The sequence below is a fragment of the Quercus lobata genome, chromosome 12 (assembly GCF_001633185.2).
Source record: "Quercus lobata isolate SW786 chromosome 12, ValleyOak3.0 Primary Assembly, whole genome shotgun sequence".
In the NCBI taxonomy this organism is placed as follows: domain Eukaryota; kingdom Viridiplantae; phylum Streptophyta; class Magnoliopsida; order Fagales; family Fagaceae; genus Quercus; species Quercus lobata.
The window spans coordinates 6,075,383-6,095,703 of record NC_044915.1 but is presented as its reverse complement, the minus strand read 5'-3'; the positions used below and the strand labels follow the sequence as shown (position 1 = coordinate 6,095,703).

Genomic DNA, 20,321 nt, shown 5'->3' with positions numbered 1-20,321 from the left:
TGATGATCTAAACCTTCAAGGGTGGTCTTGGAGTCACAAACAGGAGAGTTTGTGTTTTTTATCACAAGTGTGGGTGCTTGTGTTGCAAAGGCTTAATAGAGAAGGAGTCCACAGATTCGGAGCTTGCATGTGGTCGTGTCAGTAAATTCTACATGTGGTAGCAATAGGATGTTAGTAGTCTAAATCTTATTGTAAACTTTGATTCTTTATAGTGGATTTGCTTTTTTACCTTAAGGATAGTTAGGTTAAATCATTTCCAGATTTTTTACCGGTTTGGTTTTCTTGGGTGATCATATCATTGTGTTTTTTTTTTTTTGCCATTTTACATGATATGACTTTATTGTTTTAATCTAGATCTAAATAATAAATCTAAGTATTCACTTGATTAATTAATTAGGTTAAACAACTTGTGTTTTAAGGGGTCTAAAAACGCAAAAATTATGCATAAAATATAAGTTTATAGATCATATAGTAAATAATATCCGATTAACATAAAATTTGGTATGTGTATTAAGAGTGTAAAGAACATGCAATTTAACGGTTAGATTTTTAAAGTATTTAATAATATTTATTTTATTGAGTAAGGTTATAGCCTTATGTTATAATCAATTTTATAGCTAAACTTTGTTCAAATTCTATTAATCATAGAACGAACTCTCTCTATTCAAAGCCAATGAAAAAGATCATTTTTCTATGCTTACGATTTGACTTCAATTATGTTATATTTATTAGAAAAAATAAAATAAAATAAAAATATTTTGTTAGAAAAGTTGTTGGGATCGTGAGTGAGAGACGGAAAAGAATGAAATAAAAGCCAAAAGCAGAATTGACGTGATTTGGTCTAAGAGGTTTACATTCACGGCAAAAAGACCTTGATATATATATTGAAGAGGCTTCATCTTTATTATTAAGTTCTGTATATTACAATGAACCCATTGAATGTACTTTTTAATAAGATTAATTCTAGCAAACAATTTAATAAAAACAAACTATGATTACCATACTTAAACCACAAGGAGGATTAAGATTACTTTGTTTGCACTTTAGGTAGGATCAGGGTGGAGGATGGGAGGGGGGGCGCCAAGACCCCCTAGATTTTTCAAAAATGCCCCCTCCTTCATTTTAATGTTAAAAATTCAAAATATTGAGTAAATTTTAGGTAGTGTCCCTCTTCATTTTTTTTAAAAAAAGTATTAATGCTCTTTAATTTATTGTTGTCTCATTTATTTTCCTTTCAATGTTGACTTTTTGTCATATATAAGTCATTAATTTTAGGAGCATTTAAAGCATAGGTTTATAAAAAATTATAAGTAAATCTCTTTAGTAAAAGTTTTTTTTTTTCAAAAATAAAGTCCTACGCATTTATATTGAGAAAGTTAAGAATACAATGATACATTTAACATGACCCCCATTTAGAAAATTTTCTAGCTCTGCCATTGGGTAGGATTAGATGTAATGAACTTGGACTAGAGTGATCATATAACAAACTTGAGTATCCATTAGGATTGTGCCTTGATATCTTTGGCATCTCACTCAAACTCAAGATGGATGCCTAAAGACAACTCAAGTTTGGAAAGACGGTAAAACCTTGTCGGAAAATGTAACTGGATTGGTTGCGGAGTAGCTAGACTAGGGTGTTTAATGTGGAACAAAGGCCAAATGTATGCAATGATTGAGACTCAAATATGCGCACAATGCAGATCATATATGCGTATTCTATTGATCAAAGGATGGTTTGAAAAACTCTAATTAAAAACGATAGAGATGCATGACCATAAAGAAAGCCAAAATGCCGTTGATCAAAGGCGTGGTCTTAGTAACATGGCCTGAAGATGATAAAGACGCATAACCAGAGAGAAAGCCAATAGATGAGGATACCTGTTAAGTGATAATACTCGGTTAATTATATGGTTGAGAACATTTGATAAGAAGGAAAACTGGGAATCAGGTATAAAAGAAAGATACATGTGCCTATTGAATGTAGTTGAAATCACCAGATTGTCTTTCAAAAAATTACTAGATCTAGACATTGTCCATGATAAGTGATAGATCATGATGAGCCCTATAGAGTGGCTGGCAATGGCGGTAAGAGAAAGAACTTGGATCTAGTAACTAAAGATATGGATTAATGAAGATAAAAAATATTTGACTTTGATACCGACTTAAAAAAAGAAGATAAAACTCAACTATATTACTATGTTAGAAAAAAATGTTCGGCTTAGGGGTGAGAGAGACAAAAAAAATAGTCTTTGATACTTATTTATTTATAGCAAAAGTCCTCGTTAGTTATGTATTTATTATTAAGCTTTGCGTACTACAAGAAACCATTTGAAGGGTATTTTTAGCAAGTTAAAGTCTTTGACTAACATGGATTTTAGTTAGTTCAACTCGTACAATTTTTAATAATTGTATAAGAAATCTGAGATTCAATCCTCACCTACACCAAAAATTAATTAATATCTTGGTCCGATGATAAAAAGCTAATTAACAAAAACTAAACTAATGATATAGTACTTGAATTATCCGTAAGATTATGATTACTTCAACTACAATCTAAGTGCAATTAGATATAATAAATTTGGACTAGACTTATGTTACAAACTTAGATCTTAACTGGGGTTGAGCTTTGATATCATTAACAAAATTAATTTCTTAATTTTTTTTTTTTTTTTAGGCGAGATTTGTATTCTCATGTACATCCGATTGGATACTAACTAAATATTAGGATAAGGAACCAGCAAACATAGTCAATCAAACCATGGCAGTGTGTCTTGCAATAATGCCAAGCACACATAGCAACACCAGCTAAAGACTAAAGAGTCAATGGGCTTTCAATCCATATTTAGTGTGGCCTGTTTGAATATCGTTTATTACTGAAAATTGAAACTGGGATAGAGCTTTGATGTCATTAACAAAATTAGTTTCTTAAATTTTTTGGTTTTTTTTTGGCGAGATTTGTATTCTCATGTACATCCGATTGGATACTAACTAAATATTAGGGTAAGGAACCAACAAACATAGTCAATCAAACCATGGGAGTGTGTCTTGCAATAATGCCAAGCACACACAGCAACACCAGCTAAAGACTAGAGTCAATGGGCTTTCAATTCATATTTTAGAGTGGTTTGTTTAGATACGACTTATTACTGAAAATTGAAAATTGAAAGTTTTTTTTAATGAATAAAGTACTTGTAGGTCCGTAAACAGTGTACAAGACCCACTAAAAACGTAATAAGCAGCTGAAAATTCAGTTTCAGCTCTATCCAAAAGTATGCCAAGCAGAGTGAAAGTGAAATTTGACAGACGGTCCCGATTCATCTGTTCTTCAACGTGGCTAATTGTGAGATATCCAATTCCCTGGAGAAAGAGGAGTGTAAGGCTGGTTGCGTTGCATCAATCACGTGCAACTATTAGATTACCACCAATAGCAAAGTAGAGAGAGGGTGGGGGGCCCAGAGTTTCAGAAAAAGTTGATCTTGATATGCCACCAACAGAAATGGTAGTTAAAAACCCAACATCTTTCTATAGGAGAGTAGGAACAATGAAACTTTCACTGGACCTCACCTCACTCCTCAGAATTAAAGGAAAAATTATTAAGCAATGCTAGGATTACATAATTGGTCATAATTTTAAACACAACTTATCACGTGGTGAATTATAAATAGTAAAAATGTGATTGTAAGTTCATATAGATGTGTGCGAACTTACAACCACATTTCTCAACTTTTTACACCCAACTGTAAAAAATCTCTTTTTACACCCAACTTTTTTCACGGTACTTTAGTCCAATGTCCACTAACATCCTGTCGCTCTCTCTCTCTCTCTCTCTCTCTCTCTCTCTCCACTTCATCTGCTACAAGTTGCAAAGGTATGTGTCTGCCCCACTTCCACGATGTTAAAGCTCAATTTCATTGCCCTATGAAGTGGATTTAAGTTTCTTTCCTTTTTTTTTCCTGGCATCTTCATCACTGCTTTTGCTTCATGGGTTGCTTTTAATGCAAAATTTCTCAATTGGGTATGGTAATTTTTAATTGTCTGACATCCTTTTCTGCATGGTCTATTACATCTCTTTCCTTGTGTTTTTCATTGATATGTGGCTTAAATTGCTAGACAACCTAAGGTGTTTTAGCAGGCCCTTTGTAGTAACATTTTCAAGTGTGCTTTTTTCTTTCTCTATCCAGGAATGGTAAGTATGGGAGAGAATGAGCGTGCTCTGCTTGTCTGAGGGAGTAAACTACAAAGAGCTAGGAAGAGAAAAGAGTAACTCTGAGATTTTATAATGCCAGTTCCGCTTGCCCCATACCCGACACCGGCTCCAGCACCATATACACCACCTGCTAATGGTATCTTACACAGTTCCATACTTAGATTAAGCTTTAACAATGTCAAATCTCTATCTTTCTCATTTCTGATAAATAAGTGGATTATTTAAGAAATCTAGGAATCTTTCAACCACCGAATGATGAATTAGATGTAGTAAGAAAGGCTTTTCTTTTTCATTTTCTTTACATTCTGTCTTCTAAGAAAATATAAGGTCTAATTATATAATTAATTTCAAGCATAGTTTCAAAGGAGAAAAAAAAATCCCACAAGTTCATCGAGAAGAATAAATTATTAGATGGGTTAGTCAAATCAAAAGCTAATAAAATTAGAATTGAACATATTAGATATGGGAGAATTCTTGAATTAGCAATACTTGCTTTACATTTCAGCACAGTGTCAATGCTGGAGATTAGTGGTTTTGCACTAGTTCAAAGTTGTTATGTTTCTATTAGCTATGACTGATGAAATAGTTTATGTCTGTGTCGGTGATCAGGTGCGCAGAGCCAGCTTGTGTGTTCTGGATGTCGAAACCTTTTACTGTATCCCGTTGGAGCAACTTCTGTATGCTGTGCTGTCTGCAATGCAGTCACAGCAGTGCCACCTCCCGGTATGTTCTCTATTTATTTTGGAGTTTATATAATAAGTTCAGTTCAATTTTGAGTGTTTTCAATCTATATTTGGACTGAACAATTAAACATGGAAAATGAACACTCAGTTTTTGCTTGTACAACTCTTTGCCAGGCACTGAAATGGCCCAGTTGGTCTGTGGAGGCTGCCACACCTTGCTCATGTACATTCGTGGTGCAACAAGTGTACAATGTTCTTGTTGTCACACTGTGAATCTAGCCTTGGAAGGTGTATAACTATTTACAGCATAAACAATTTTACAAGAATTTTTTTCCTCTCCACCATATAATCTCTTAAAACTTTGAAATATCCTCTGTTCTATGTTGTGATTGGCAACCTTACAATTGAGTAATCACTAAATGGGGGCAATCGTCAAATGTATTGTGACAGCAAACCAGGTGGCACACGTCAATTGTGGTAATTGCAGGATGCTATTGATGTACCAATATGGAGCACGATCTGTGAAATGTGCAGTCTGCAATTTTGTGACATCAGTTGGGGTCAGTATTCTTTTGCACTCACTGGGTAGATGTTAATGGAACTAATAGGTTTATTGCTATAATGCAAGTGACCCTGAAAATTTAAATTCAAAATGAAGAAAGTATTTCTAATCAGTAAATTGAAATTTAATAGCTATTTAAGGTGTAGAATTCATGAGCAAATGAAGCTTCAAGGTATGATGCATGTAGAGTTGAAACCAACTGCAATATTAAAAAAAAATATATTAAAATCTTTTTTCTGCTTTGTCTTCTCCCTAACTCCTAAATCCATATTGAACCCCCAAGGGGAAAAAGGGATTTGCAAATGGAATCTCATGTGCTTCCAAATGTTTCCATAAGCAGCATTATAAATACAATTATCTACGTTCTATCTATATAAGATGAATTGGGGGCCGAAATTAAGATGAATTAGGGGCCAAAATTTGGAATTTTCACGTACAACTAAAATATACTTTAACAAACTAAGCTAATTGCAATACCGTGACCAATTAACTGAGTTTAACTTATAAAGATGTTGAGCATAACTTGTTATGCACTAGGTTATCTAGGTACAAACATGTGTATGATCTCTAAAATCTCACAAAAATTATTCTTGAATTTCATCCTTAACACTTTAACCACTTCCTTTTTCTCTCTAACATTGAGAGATACCATATGCAAAATATCACAATTAAGAACTGTATAATACTAAACACTTCCCCCTATTTTGGTACATTTATATTTCATATTTTGTTAACTGTGGTGTCACTGGATGATGCAGGCCTCAGCAAGCACTACTGAACAGAAGTTCAACAGTTAAAAATTTTCATACAACTAAGTTGGTCATTACCAGCTCTACAACCTTGGTTTTGCGTAAAACAATATTCCCCATCAGTGTATCTTTCAGCAAGCAGAAGACCCTTCCCCTAGTCACATGTATAGAGTTATTTTTTTTCCTTGCGTGATGTCTTTTATGAATAAGTATTGACAGGTTGGAATGGATGTATGTAAACTATTCTATTAGAAGACTCTTTTTTTTTTGATAAACTATTCTATTAGAAGACTTTTGAGTGCTTTTGGAAATCTTCAGATAAGATGAACTTCATTTTCTTTTACATTGACATGTGTGTATGAGTGGCATCAAATACACGGGAAGATTTTACATCAGATACTTTCTGCTTTTTTGTTGGGCCAATTTTTCCAAGTACAAACAATTGCTTGGCAGCGATTAAGACACCTAACATTAATTATTTGAGGACCAAAGAGATATTTTAGAGACACTATTGGGGATTTATGATTATCTAAAAGAAGTACGTTATTAAATGAGTGGTGATGTAAGACCATGACTTTCATTAGTAACCTCACAAGGATTTTAGGATTAGAGAAAACCCAAATAGAATCTTTAAACAAAGACAACATAAACATGTAATTCAGAATTGGATAAAAACTTTCCTACGGAGGAGTTTGATACCAAAATATGCAAGAAAAGGTTTGATAACATAGCTGTTTGCCAAGAAAGGGAGAGAGGGAACATGAGGTCAGTATAGCAAATTATCCATTATAAAGTTTAAAACCAATGTCATATATATTGACAAAAGCACAGAAGAAAAATTACTAGCTAGTAGCTCAAGTATAGCAGCATATTTTATATATCTTATCATTCAATCATCTCAGCAGTATACAATTTATTCTAATCAACTCCAATTGGCCCGGTCTCATGTTGATTCACATCCCAGAAAAAGTGTCCTAATTTATGTATCCTCTTTAGCCACAACTTTTTTTTTCCATGAACTGGAAACATGTTAATGCTTTTTGATGGTGCAATGGTACTTCTTTGTAGCACATGATGTAAACATTTTAACTGACTTCTTTTCATTTTGTGTAGGAGATTTCCAAGGTCTCAAAAAAGCGTTACTAGTTCTTTGACAAAACCACTCATCCACCATCACATGGCCATTCTGTATCCCCAGGTATACTTGGCTTTCAATCAACTTCTATTGTGTCCTTCTATTCAAATATGCTTTACTGAATAAAACTCTAATATTAAAACTAAACAACCGTTTATACATTTTTTGTTAGATGTAATTTTCTGAAAAGCACTCGACCATTCTAACTTTGAATTCATTTGTTCAACAAATATATTTTCAAAAGACAAGTCATGTCATCATCATCATCAGATAATAGTATTAGACCTCTTCCTTGTCCTATGTCTTTCTAGATTTGGATAGATTATTGAATAATTTTAACTCAAAATACTTAGGGCACGTTTGGTACACTGTAATAATTATTACATGGGAATAGGAATAAGTATTACGAGGAATACATTAAGGGCATGTTTGGTATACTGTAATAGACGTTGTAATGTAATAGTTATTCCTATGATTTAGTTATTCTTTAGTTTGGTTATGTTTTTTTTACAAGGAATAACCATTCCTTATGAATAGCTATTTTTCAAAATGAGGAATAATTATTCCTCTTTAAAAGGTTATATTAGCTATTCCTTAGTAAGTGCAATAATTTCAAAACTTAATATATTTCCAAGTAAACAAACTTTCCATATACATCTAACAATTATAAAAATAAAAAATCATAAAAAATAACACATATCCCTCTTAAATTTAAAAATAACAATTTTTAAGGAAATATAATTGTATGAGTAAGAAATTTCCAAAAATAAATGTTAAGTTTCATTCTAATGTTATAATTCACAACCAAACTAATGAATAGGTTTAGTTATTACATTACAACACATTTTATTCCTAGTAATAAAGATTACAATTTCTGTCGTAATTCCCATTCAATGTACCAAACGTACCCTAAGTTGGAATATAATAAGTATTACTATTCATTAGTTTGGTAATCATTTAGGAATAGGTTCCTGAATATGCATCCAAAATTTAGTAGAGTATAAAAAGAAGGTGTAATTAAATAATTTTTAAATCAAATTTCCTAAAATACATTTATTTTAGGGTTTTCAAAATAGAGCTAATAATTAACAACAAGGAAAATTTATTTTCTTTCCTTTTGAAGATGTGGCAACTAATGGCTTTTTAGGAATTTTTTAAAAAAAGTTATTACATAAGATGAAAGAATAGATATTCAGTACTTTTGATAAGGAATAATTATTCCTCATTTTGAAGAATAGCTGTTCTTAAGGAATAACTATCCATTGTAATAAAAACATAATCAAACAACCAAATAATTATGCCATAGGAATATTTATTACATTATAATGTCTATTACAGTCTACCAAACGTACCCTTATAAAATATTTTTAGGGTTTTCTTTCACTCTTTCTTCATTTTCCTTTTATTTTTTTATTTTTTTTATTAATTCTTTTTCTAAACTCTATTAATGTACTCTCATTTAAAACTGCGCCTGTGCCCCCATCCCTATCCGTGTCCGACCTACACCCATGTCCGCTCCTACGCCTGAGTCCGCTTCCATGCCTGTGGCTACATTCGCATCTGCATCTGTGCCTGCACCTGCTTCTCCCAACAGAAATTTGGGCTCTTCACACATAGCTACAATATACTTTAAACAAATTAAGCTAATTGAAATATCATGTCGAATTAACTAAGTTTAAATTATAAAACATGTTTAGCAAAATTTGTTATGCACTAGGTTATCTAGGTACAAACATGTGTATAATCTAAAAAATTTAGATTATTAAATAAGTGGCGATGTAAGACTAGTCATCAGTAACCTCAATACTAGAATTAGAGAAAAACCAAAAGGAATAATTAAGTAAAGACAAACTCTTCTTTCACTTAAAAATTTACATAACTCGCAGTAACTTGCTGTATAATATAAATAGGTGTTAAATATACACATTTAAACTCACCGCAACCTTTAAAAATCCAATGAATGGTTTTACAGTTTTACTTTTTATTAATGTCTCAATCATGCAAATCATCTGCCAATAAAATATGATAATACTAAAAACGTTACAAATGAGATCATGAAAAAAAAAAATTGGGTTCAATAGGAGTCTTCCTTGCCTTTGATGCTAGATCTTCTTCGGACACTTCATCGAGAGAAGTGATGGGGAAGCTAATAATGATGGAAAAGCAGCTTTCCATTTGCACATTATGGTGGTATATGGGACGGTGGACACCCCCCTTCCAATGTGGTATCATCATATTGAATTACCACATTCTACTGGATAGAGGACACTTGCCCTGGGACGGTGGACATCCCCCTTCCAATGTGGTATCATCATATTGGACTACCACATTCTATTGGACAGTAGACACTTGCCCCCCCAACTTCAGAATGAGGGAAAGAGTTGGGATGAGCAAAGACTAGGGCTGCTAGCAAAAAGCTTTGTATCAGATCTTGTAGCTACTTTAGATGATTGATACTTGATTGTATGCTTATATTTTCAGTCTATGGAGTTTTATAAAAAAAAAACATAAGCATACAAATGAATTACCTTTTGAATTACTACTTAAACTTTTCATAATTATTGAAAGAGAATTGCCAAAGTTTTTAGGCAACATCAAGACAAGGTATACAAATTTTAATTTTAACTTCCATATTAGCAAAAATTGTCCACATTATTTCAACCCTTATGGAAAAGAGGATTTATATGTAACATGCAAAATGTGTTCAATTGACTTAGAGATGTACAAATTAGTCAACTGACTATGGTAGAATTAAGATTTCAAAAATTAAATATACACATTTAAACTTACCACGACTTTTAAAAATCTAATGAACGGTTCTACAATTTTACCTTTTATTTCATGTCTCTATTATGCAAATCATCTGCCAATAAAATATGATAATAGTAAAAATGTTACAAATGAGATCATGAAAAGAAAAGATAAAACTTATTAGGCACTATCATTAAAGAATAGATATCTCTATTTTTACGTATTCAAGGAAGTGAGATGTATAGAGTTTAAGGTATATGTAAAGATTCACGTCCAAAAAGAAAGTATAGGTTATGATTTAAAAGTAAATGTAAAGGTTTTAAAAAAAAGTATATGTATATGTTATGGTTTAATTTAACATAAAAGACAATGAAAAACAATTGTTATTGGCTACAACAATTGTTTTATTTAACAATTCTATTTTTAGAGAGAGAATTTTCTTGAGAAAGTTTGAGAGAGATATGGCGACGTCGGGAGGTGTGGTAGTGTTACCAAATTCAATGAACAAGGTTGATTCGCCTTCGTCATCTTCTTCTTTGTCTACGAAAGCTGCTTGTGTGAGGAGCTCGGAGGTGAGGTCATCGATTCTAATTTTTTTGTTCTTTCACAAAGTGATTCGTAATGAGCTCGACGCGCTTCACCAATCTGCCATGGCCTTCGCCATGGGGAAGCGCAATGATATTTGGTCGTTGCTCGAGCGCTACCATTTTCTGTGATCGGTTTACAAGCCCCACTCCAATGCTAAAGATGATCTAGTCTTCCCAAAAGAGCTAGTCTTCCCCAACGGGTTACTCTTCCCAAATGGGTTACTCTTCCCAAACGTGTTACTATTCCCGAATGGATTACTCTTCCTAAAATTACGTACCTATCAAAAATGGAAGATTAGATGTAACTAATGCACACAAGAGTTGACAAGTAAGCATTCGCGAGCCTGACCTTCATATGCGACCGTTACCCATAGGGACGGACGAGAAAGATGCGCACATTGAGCCTACATTACAATGATCGCATCACCTAAGACTCTTCTATATTCACACAATCACCGGTAAAGGGATAACTCTCATCTCCTACAAGTCAGTTATGGGATAACTCTCATATCCTACAAGTTAGCTGATGGATAACCCCATGTCCCTACAATTCAGCTAAAGTAGTCATCCACAGACCCTCATATAAACACCAAGATACTCCAATCTCAAGGTATGCAAAAATACTATTCAGAGACTCTTTCTTAAAATTTTATTGCGAGTTTTTGACTTAACCTTTAGAGGGTCTTAGGCCGACACCACATCAGTGCTCTTTGAAGGTATTTCTATTTTTGCAGGTTTACTACTCTTCACCTTTTACTGAAGACTATGGGTTTGGGCGATAGATCTACTGACAATTTTGAGCATCATCAAGATGCATTACTCCATTAAATTTGTCAAAATTGCAAAATAATAATATTAATAATAATACCCTTAAAAAATAATCAAGCACAACGCGTGGGTCAGCGACTAATATTAAAATAAAAACAAAACAAGTTATTTATAGGATTAGAAAAAAAAAAGTAAAAAAAAAAATTACCTTTAATTTTTTGATCATTCGGGGTTGTTTCCATACATACTCTACATCCTCACGTGTGTCTACATACTTCCTTAGGTGTGTCTACATACTTTGCATCCTCAGGTGTGTCAATCTTGAGATGAGATGTGCTTAGCACTCCCTTGGAGTAAGATGTTGTAACCTGCCCTAAAAAGGGGATAAAACAAAAAAAACAAAAACAAAACAGAACATATAACATGATCATAGTCTCAATATTAAAAATCTGCTACAAACCTTTAAGTTAAAGGATTTAACTTATTATCGGTTGCATTGAATAATCATCACATTTCAAAATGCATAGCCCCTGCTTTGAATATGGTGCCATCACTTTCTCCTCCTTGTGCTCATTAATAATCTCTAATTCATAGTATGGTGTTATAAAATCCTGTGAAGACACTAAAATCTGTTAAAAACACTTCGGATGATTAAAAAAAGAAAACAGTTTTTTTTTTTTTTTTTAACGAATATTATTAAAACAAAAACAAAATCTCAGTATAAAAAGAATAATGAACAATTAAGGAAGAACATATGTATATGACAGTAAGGAAGGAAGTAAAAGAACACGTCTATGAAAGTAAGTAAGGAAAGAGAAGAATTAGTGCAGCCATCCAATTAACTTCTATTCAAATATGCTTTATTGAATAAAACTCTAATATTAAAATTAAACAGCACTCGACCATTCTAACTTTGAATTCATCTGTTCAACATATATATTATCAAAGGATAAGTCATGTCATCATCATCAAATAATAGCATTGGATCTCTTCCTTGTCTTATATCTTTCTTGATTATTGAACAATTTTCACTAAAAATACCTAGTAAAATATTTTTAGGGTTTTCTTTCCCTTTTTCTTCATTTTTTTTTTTTGTTGAAAATATTTCTCTAAAATCTATTTTTGTAATCTCATTTTTTTTCTATGCGTCCTCACTAACACCTATGCCTGAGTTTGAGTACACGCCCGTGCCCTCGTCTGTTCTTGACCCTATGCCCCCATCCATGTCTGCGCTTGCGCCACCATCCTTGTCTGCGTCCACGCCTACACCCACGTCCACTCCTGCACCTACGCTTGCACCCGCATCCGCTCTTGCGTCGGAGTCTGCTTCCATGCTTGTGCCTGCACCCACGTTTGTGTTTGCGCCTGCACTTGCTTCTCCCAATTGAGTTTTTTCTTCTTCTATTTTGATGATGCATCGGGGTTTTTTTTTCACAAATGATAGATCTGCAGGTTTTTTACGAATTAAAAATGAATTAAAGCAATATTGTCAAGGAGTTTCACCTCTAAGTGATGTTTTAAGTTGTTTGGAATGAATTGTGTACAAAGTCTATCAACTTGTAATTGATGACCTAGATATGCCAAATAATCGATAGACCGATTCAAAATTATACCCAAATCCCCATAACCCACCCAAAACCTGAAGGAAAAATATGAGCATGTAGGAATTTTTATATCCAGGTCAACTTGCAAATGATCTCCTTTTTATTTATTTATTTACTTTTCTAAGTTCTTTTCTTCTTACAAATACTCACAAAATTTTTGTTCATGAGGTTGAGGCTTAAAGGCTTCAGTTTAGTAAACATTAAATTTTGTAAACTTAATCATTTATGAATTTTTTTTCTTTTATTTTTTAGTGTTTTTTTTTTATTTTTTAATTTTTAAAATTTGTATTGAAATGAATACAAAGACAATACTATCAAAGTTTCTTTTTTAATAATGGTGATGTCTAAAAAAATGAGCCAACTCCATACTCGTCCATAGTGGTCGTCTTGAGAAGGAATAACAGAAAACGAGCTACTCGTCCTTGACAAGCTCATCCATAGATGTTTTTAGACGAGTTCGTCGTGTCCATTCTACAGCTAATGGACGACCTTTCATCCATTGCTTATGACGAGCTACGGTTATAGAAAAGGAGCATAAAATAACCTTCATGGCAATTATGGAGGTGTACTCTAAACTTTCCGAACTTCGTAAAGGTAGGGGAAATTATTAAATAGATAACCGTTTCCTGAACCTATAAAAACACGAATCTCCGACAAACAAAGGTAAGTTTTTCCCAGACACAATCCCCATAAGTTTGGAATTCCCTACTTCGGAATAAGAGACTAACTTTATCATCGGAGGGTTTATGGCCGGTCAACCCCGGTCTCCTCTGATCTTTCGTTTCTTCTTTTTCAGGCCCCCAAAATCATCAAAATCCGTGCCATCCAGCCTACTGATTTTCTAAGTATTATCAGTTGGCGTTGTCTGTGGGAATTTTCGTTAAACTTTATTGAGTTTTACAATTCCTTTCTCTGACAAAAAGGCTGCAATGGTTCAAACTAGATCGAGGGCTACTAGCCCAGGCCATCAAGAAAGTAGGGATGCTTCTAGCCATCCCTATCGCGATCGTCAATTTGCGCCTGCCATGCAACCATCCTCTGTTCATGTGCAATCCATGGTAGCCGCTATGGCAGAGTTAACTCGCCAGAACCAAGAACTGACAAGGGAGATTCATCTTAGGAGGCAACGACATGAGGCATATGGGGAAGAACAAGACCAGAGCCAGGGAGATGGAAGAAGTGCTGTTCTTGAAAGTCAATCAAGGGCCACCACATCAAGAAGGGTGCCACACTTGGAGAGAGAGATTGACTACATGAGGAAGGTTATGGATGAGATGAGGGAGAACATGAGAAGAAAAAATCCTGTAGAGGATCTAGTTCACCGTACAGATTCCCCTTCCACGGCTTCCATCAATGGTCACTGTAGAGAGGGAAAATTCCCGACCTATCACAAGCTGACACGTCACATTACCAAGTCCACAAAATACAGCCAATTACAGAACACCATGTATTGCTGCTAGGTTTTGCTATCACTATTCAGAAGCCAACAGAAATTTGCCAAGTGTCATGCAAGAGCCAATCACGCATCAATGCACATGTAAGCGATGACTCAAGCAGCCTCGCACGTGTAAGCGATGACTCAAGCAGTCTCGCACGTGTAAGCGATGACTCAAGCAACCTCGCACGTGTAAGCGATGACTTAAGCGGACCAATCAAGCTGTGACATGTGTCACCAATCAAGCTCCGCCACGTGTCGCTCACCCACCCCAAAACTCCTATAAATAGAAGCCTTCCTGAGACATTTAGAGGACCAAAAAAATTCAGAAGTGAAAAAGCTCTGTGAAGATCAAGCCTCAAAGCCTTCAAGAACTTCAAGAACTTCAACCCCAAAATCGAAGAACATTCGAAGCAGAATCATCAAGATCATCTGCCTAGATCCTAAAGTTCACGGGAATCAAGCCAAAAGTGTCCGAAAACATCAACAACTCACAAATCATTGAAGCTCAACGGATTCAAGCCTCTAAAGCTCCGAAGAACTTCCACCACAAACCTTCGAAGACGAAGAACGCACGAAGAACACGAAGAACGAGAAGAACAAAGGATTTCTAAACAAGCTCATAGCCAGAGATTCATTGTAATTCCGTTTCAGTAATCTTCGATCCATCCATCAACCAAATTGAAGGATATTTTGTGTTCAAGTCAAATCCACATTACCATAAATCTAATCAATAAGTTTTGCAAGGAGATCGAATCAGAGGATCACTCTTTTGTAATTCCAGAGAATTGTACCACACAATCATCAATATAAATTCGCATTTGTGAAACTATTTTACTTATTTGATTTATTTCAAACTAGAAATTTAGTCGCTTACAAATTCTGGCACGCCCAGTGGGACATCTCTGCCTCTCATCTCATTCTCCTTCAAAGAAAGAAATCAACATCACCATCTTGCTACCTACTTCAATGGCCTCTAGCAAGAATGTCCGAAAATCAGTGGTTGATGATTCCAGTGCTGATGAGTATGTCGGCCCAATCACTCGCAGTCGATCTAAAGCTCTTGATCGACTCCAACCTCAACCAACCCAAGAAAACCAATCTCCTGCTGACACTTCTCTGGACTTTCTTGCAAATAGGAAAGCTACCACCAAAGATTCATCTACCTCGGAAGATTTGGAAATCAGTAATGAATCATCCCCAACAAAGACCTTTTCTATCAACTCTTCGCCCGTGATGAGAAACTTAAGAAGTGAAGTACCACTAACTCATCCTGTTTCATCATTTTCTCCATCATCTATAGAGGTCATGCCAGTAATGATGACTAACACCTCTACCATGGAAGAAAAGATGGCTGAAATGGAACAAAGAGTCATCCTTCTCACAAAGGCACTTGAAGAAAAGGACGTCAAAATTGCAACCCTAATGAACAAGCTGGAGGTACAAGATTCGGGTGAATCAAGCCTTGGCCCTGAGCAGCCACCTGGCTTTACCTTCAAAGGAGAAAACGTCAAGGGTGATAAAGGAAAAGGAGAAGGCACTTCTCAACACGGACATTCCACCTCAATGGCCTCAATATCTGTCCAACAACTGCAGGATATGATTAAAAACACCATTCGAGCACAATATGGAGGTTCTTCCACAAGTTCTCTCATATATTCCAAACCCTATACAAAGCGCATTGATAACATGAGAATGCCAAATGGGTATCAACCTCCCAAGTTCTTGCAATTTGATGGCAAAGGAAACCCTAAGCAACACATTGCTCACTTTGTAGAAACTTGCGAGAACGCAGGGACTCAAGGAGGCCTCTTTGTAAAGCAGTTTGTCCGTTCCTTAAAGGGGAATGCCTTTGATTGGTATACAGACTTAGAGCCCGAGTCAATCGATAGCTGGGAACAACTTGAAAGGGAGTTTCTCAACCGATTCTACAGCACACGACACACGGTAAGCATGATGGAGCTTACCAATACTAAACAGTGGAAGGATGAACCCGTCGTTGATTATATCAATCGGTGGCGTTCTTTGAGTCTAGACTGCAAGGATAGACTTACTGAAATATCTGCCATAGAGATGTGCATCCAAGGCATGCATTGGGGACTTCTTTACATCCTTCAAGGAGTAAAGCCCCGAACATTTGAAGAGTTGGCAACTCGGGCGCACGACATGGAATTAAGTATTTCCAGCCATGGAAATACGAAACCTCCCGTACCTGAGGAAAGGAAAGAAAGACGGGAAATAAGGAAAAATGACAGGAATGCGAAAAGTAATATCAAAGATTCAATGAATGTCAATCCTGCCCCAGTCAAAATTTCAACAAAAAATGTGAAGGCCAATGAAAAGAGGCCCGAAGGAGGTCAACAGCGTGAAACGCGTCGCTCATCACTTAAGGAATGGGAACAAAAGGTCTATCCTTTCCTAGACACCGATATGCCTGAAATGCTAGAACAACTGCTCAAGTTGAAATTAATTGAATTGCCAGAATGCAAACGACTGGAAGAGATGAGAAAAGTTGATGACCCGAACTATTGTAAGTATCATCGCATCATAAGTCATCCAATCCAAAAATGCTTTGTTCTTAAAGAACTCATCATGAAGCTAGCCAAGGAAAGGAAAATCGACTTGGATTTTAATGATGTCGCTCAGTCAAACCCGGTCACATTTTCTTGTGGGTTACCTAGTTCCCTGTCTCCAAATACTAAGCAAGGGGCAAATACCACGCTCATCCATTTTGGTTCTCTAGAACCGGTTCAAATTCAGCTCTCACAAAAAGCACCTGATTATAATTCAGATGATGATAAAAGGTCAACGATGGATGAGGAAGAAGGCTGGACGATAGTTACTCGCAAGAGATGGAAGAAGAAACGAGCATTCCCTCTTCATTTGATCACCCGAGAGTCCAGAAGAGCACAAAACCAGATTCAGCCTTGGTCAAAAAGAATGAGTGATAAGAGGCAAGGGAGACTAGGAACAAAAGTGTATGAAGATTCAGCACAAATCCAAAAATCTCGAAAGCTCATCACATTGGAAGAATTCTTCCCAGGAAATTCTTTCAAAATGACTCAGCCGAGGCCGTCCACACAATTTCTCGTTGCGAAATCCAGGACGAAAAGGAGGACGTTGACCATGATGATCCAAAAGAGACCTTGTCATCTTTGGAGAAATTCCAATCTCAGGTCGATGAAGTTGAACCCTTGCAATCCCCCACATCACCAAAAGAAGTGCTCACCCGAGCTCTTGAGGAGCCAGAGATATACGCCCCTCATACCAATACGCTTCAACAAACACAGGGATGTTACGCATGCTCTCCAGACTTGACTTTCACTGATGAGGATCTATTGTTAGGCTCTAAGCCCCACAATCGCCCACTCTATGTCTCTGGTTATGCTCGTGAACAAAGGATCGAGCGTATCCTTGTTGATGGAGGTTCAGCCGTTAACATACTTCCAAAAATGACCATGAAACGACTAGGTTTTACTATGGAAGAATTATCACACAGTCGTTTGGTCATCCAAGGTTTTAATCAAGGAGGACAACGTGCAATCGGCCTGATCCACCTAGAATTATCCATTGGAGAATTGAAAAGCAACGTCTTGTTCCACGTCATTGACGCTAAGACGACCTACAACATGTTGTTAGGACGTCCTTGGATCCATGAAAATGGAATAGTGCCATCAACCTTGCATCAATGCTTCAAGTTCTTTCAAAATGGAATAAAAAAGGTCGATGCCGATTTAAAGCCTTTTGCAGAAACCGAAGCTCATTTTGCTGATGCAAAATTTTATGCAAAAGAAGACATTTCTAGCGAGGTTCTTCCAGTTGAGATCCCGTCTATGAAAAGTAAACAGGATGAAAAAGAGCATGTTAAATTCATCGCCAAAAAGGACATTTCTTCTCCAAAGAAAGGCCCAGAACGCTTCCTTCGGTATATACCATTATCACACCGCAAGAATGGACAATCACCATTCGCGGAATGCCTTCAACCTACAAAAGACATGGGAAGACTTGCAAAGCTCACGATGGAGGATGTAGCCATATTGAAAGAAGATCATGTCATGCCTTTAACTTCATCCACAAATCCTTTGCCCTCGAAGCCGTTAAATGGATTCGTGAGGTCTTTGCAAACTCCGATAGAGCATGGTATTCTACCAAGTGGGCGGACAAAAGAATGGTTCGACCCAAAGGCATATAGGCTGTTAGCCAAAGCAGGCTACGATTTCTCAAAACGAGAAGACTTAGGGAAGCTAATTCCAGAAGCCACCGGAGAAAAGATGCATGGCCTTAGCAAAACACAAAGGAAAATGCGGCTTGAAGGGCATGAAATTCATATCCCAAAGACCGGATTAGGTTATACTCCCGAACAACCAGCTCAGATATGGATCAAGAAAAGAAGCGATCCTTCAAGTTCCCAATACATAACGGTGGAGGTCGGCAAAAGTTCAAATCAAGGAAAAGACCATTCTTCACCCCATGTCTCGGTGTTTGATCGCATCGACGCCTCGTCATCACGAATCACAGTGTTCGACAGGTTAAATACAACTTGTTTAACACCAAATCGGGACACTCTTGCTTGTAAATCAGTCTTTGATCGACTGGGGGCAACGAAAAGGCCTATTAATAGTCATTCTCAAAGTTCAATAAACTTTGACGTTCAAGGGGAGAAGAAAGCCAATGATGAGATTCGCAGTAGCATTCCTTCACGCATGAAACGTAACTTTACCTTGGAAATCAACACTGAAGGATCGCTCAAAGTCAAAAGACGAACGATTGTACATACAAGTCAGTCACCCGTCCATGATGAGGAAATTGAAGAGGTATCATCCTTGTTTCATATTACAATAGAAGAGAGTACACTGTCAGATGCTGAAGCAACCAATGAAGAGGTCGATGAAGCTCCTCCAGCCTTGGAAGATGGAGGACAAGCTACAGTTGATGAACTTAAAGAGATCAATTTAGGAACTGTTGAAGAACCCCGGCCAACTTTCATCAGTGCGCTTCTTACCCCTGAAGAAGAGGAAGGATACCTCAAGCTCCTAGTAGAGTACAAAGATGTGTTCGCTTGGACTTACAAGGAAATGCCTGGGCTCAATCCGAGTATTGCTCTACACCATTTGGCAGTAAAGAAGGGCGTGCGCCCAGTCAAACAAGCTCAAAGATGCTTTCGGCCAGAGCTTATCCCTCAAATAGAAACCGAGGTCAATAAGCTCATTGAAGCAGGCTTCATTCGTGAAGTACAGTACCCGGAATGGATCGCTAACATCGTCCCTGTCAAAAAGAAGAATGGACAAATCCGAGTGTGCGTTGACTTTCGAGATTTAAACAATGCATGTCCCAAGGATGATTTTCCATTACCCATCACTGAGGTCATGGTTGATGCCACTACTGGTCATGAAGCTTTATCTTTCATGGATGGATCTTCGGGTTACAACCAAATTCGAATGAATCCTAAGGATGAGCAGCTTACAGCTTTCCGTACCCCTAAGGGAATTTACTGTTACAAAGTGATGCCCTTTGGACTAAAGAATGCTGGTGCTACTTATCAACGGGTCATGCAGAAGATCTTTGATAATGTACTTCATAAATACGTGGAGTGTTATGTCGATGATTTGGTGGTTAAAACAAAAAGGAGGGAAGACCATCTGGCAGATCTACGATCCGTGTTCACCCGACTGAGAAAGTATCAGCTTAAAATGAACCCCCGCAAATGCGCTTTTGGCATAACATCTGGAAAATTTCTTGGTTTCATTGTGAGGCACCGCGGTATTGAAATTGACCAGTCCAAAATTGAAGCTATCCAGAAAATGCCAGAGCCCAAGAATCTACGAGAACTTAGAGGCTTG

At 36.3% G+C, this 20,321-nt stretch overlaps 1 protein-coding gene across 2 annotated transcripts; it reads left to right on the top strand.

Annotated features, from left to right (window-relative positions):
- The first annotated feature begins 3,777 nt into the window (after positions 1-3,777).
- On the top strand, positions 3,778-6,544 carry LOC115969780 (protein LOL1). Of its 2 annotated transcripts, none has more exons than XM_031089392.1 (6): positions 3,778-3,868; positions 4,182-4,343; positions 4,817-4,930; positions 5,065-5,178; positions 5,341-5,450; positions 6,211-6,544. In XM_031089392.1, the coding sequence occupies exons 2-6, from the start codon at positions 4,280-4,282 to the stop codon at positions 6,247-6,249; spliced, it is 441 nt and encodes a 146-aa protein (XP_030945252.1). In that variant the 5' UTR covers positions 3,778-3,868; positions 4,182-4,279; the 3' UTR covers positions 6,250-6,544. The 2 variants fall into 2 exon arrangements, with proteins under 2 accessions (XP_030945252.1, XP_030945251.1); XM_031089391.1 differs by lacking the exon at positions 3,778-3,868 and adding an exon at positions 3,879-4,015.
- The last annotated feature ends 13,777 nt before the right edge of the window (positions 6,545-20,321 follow it).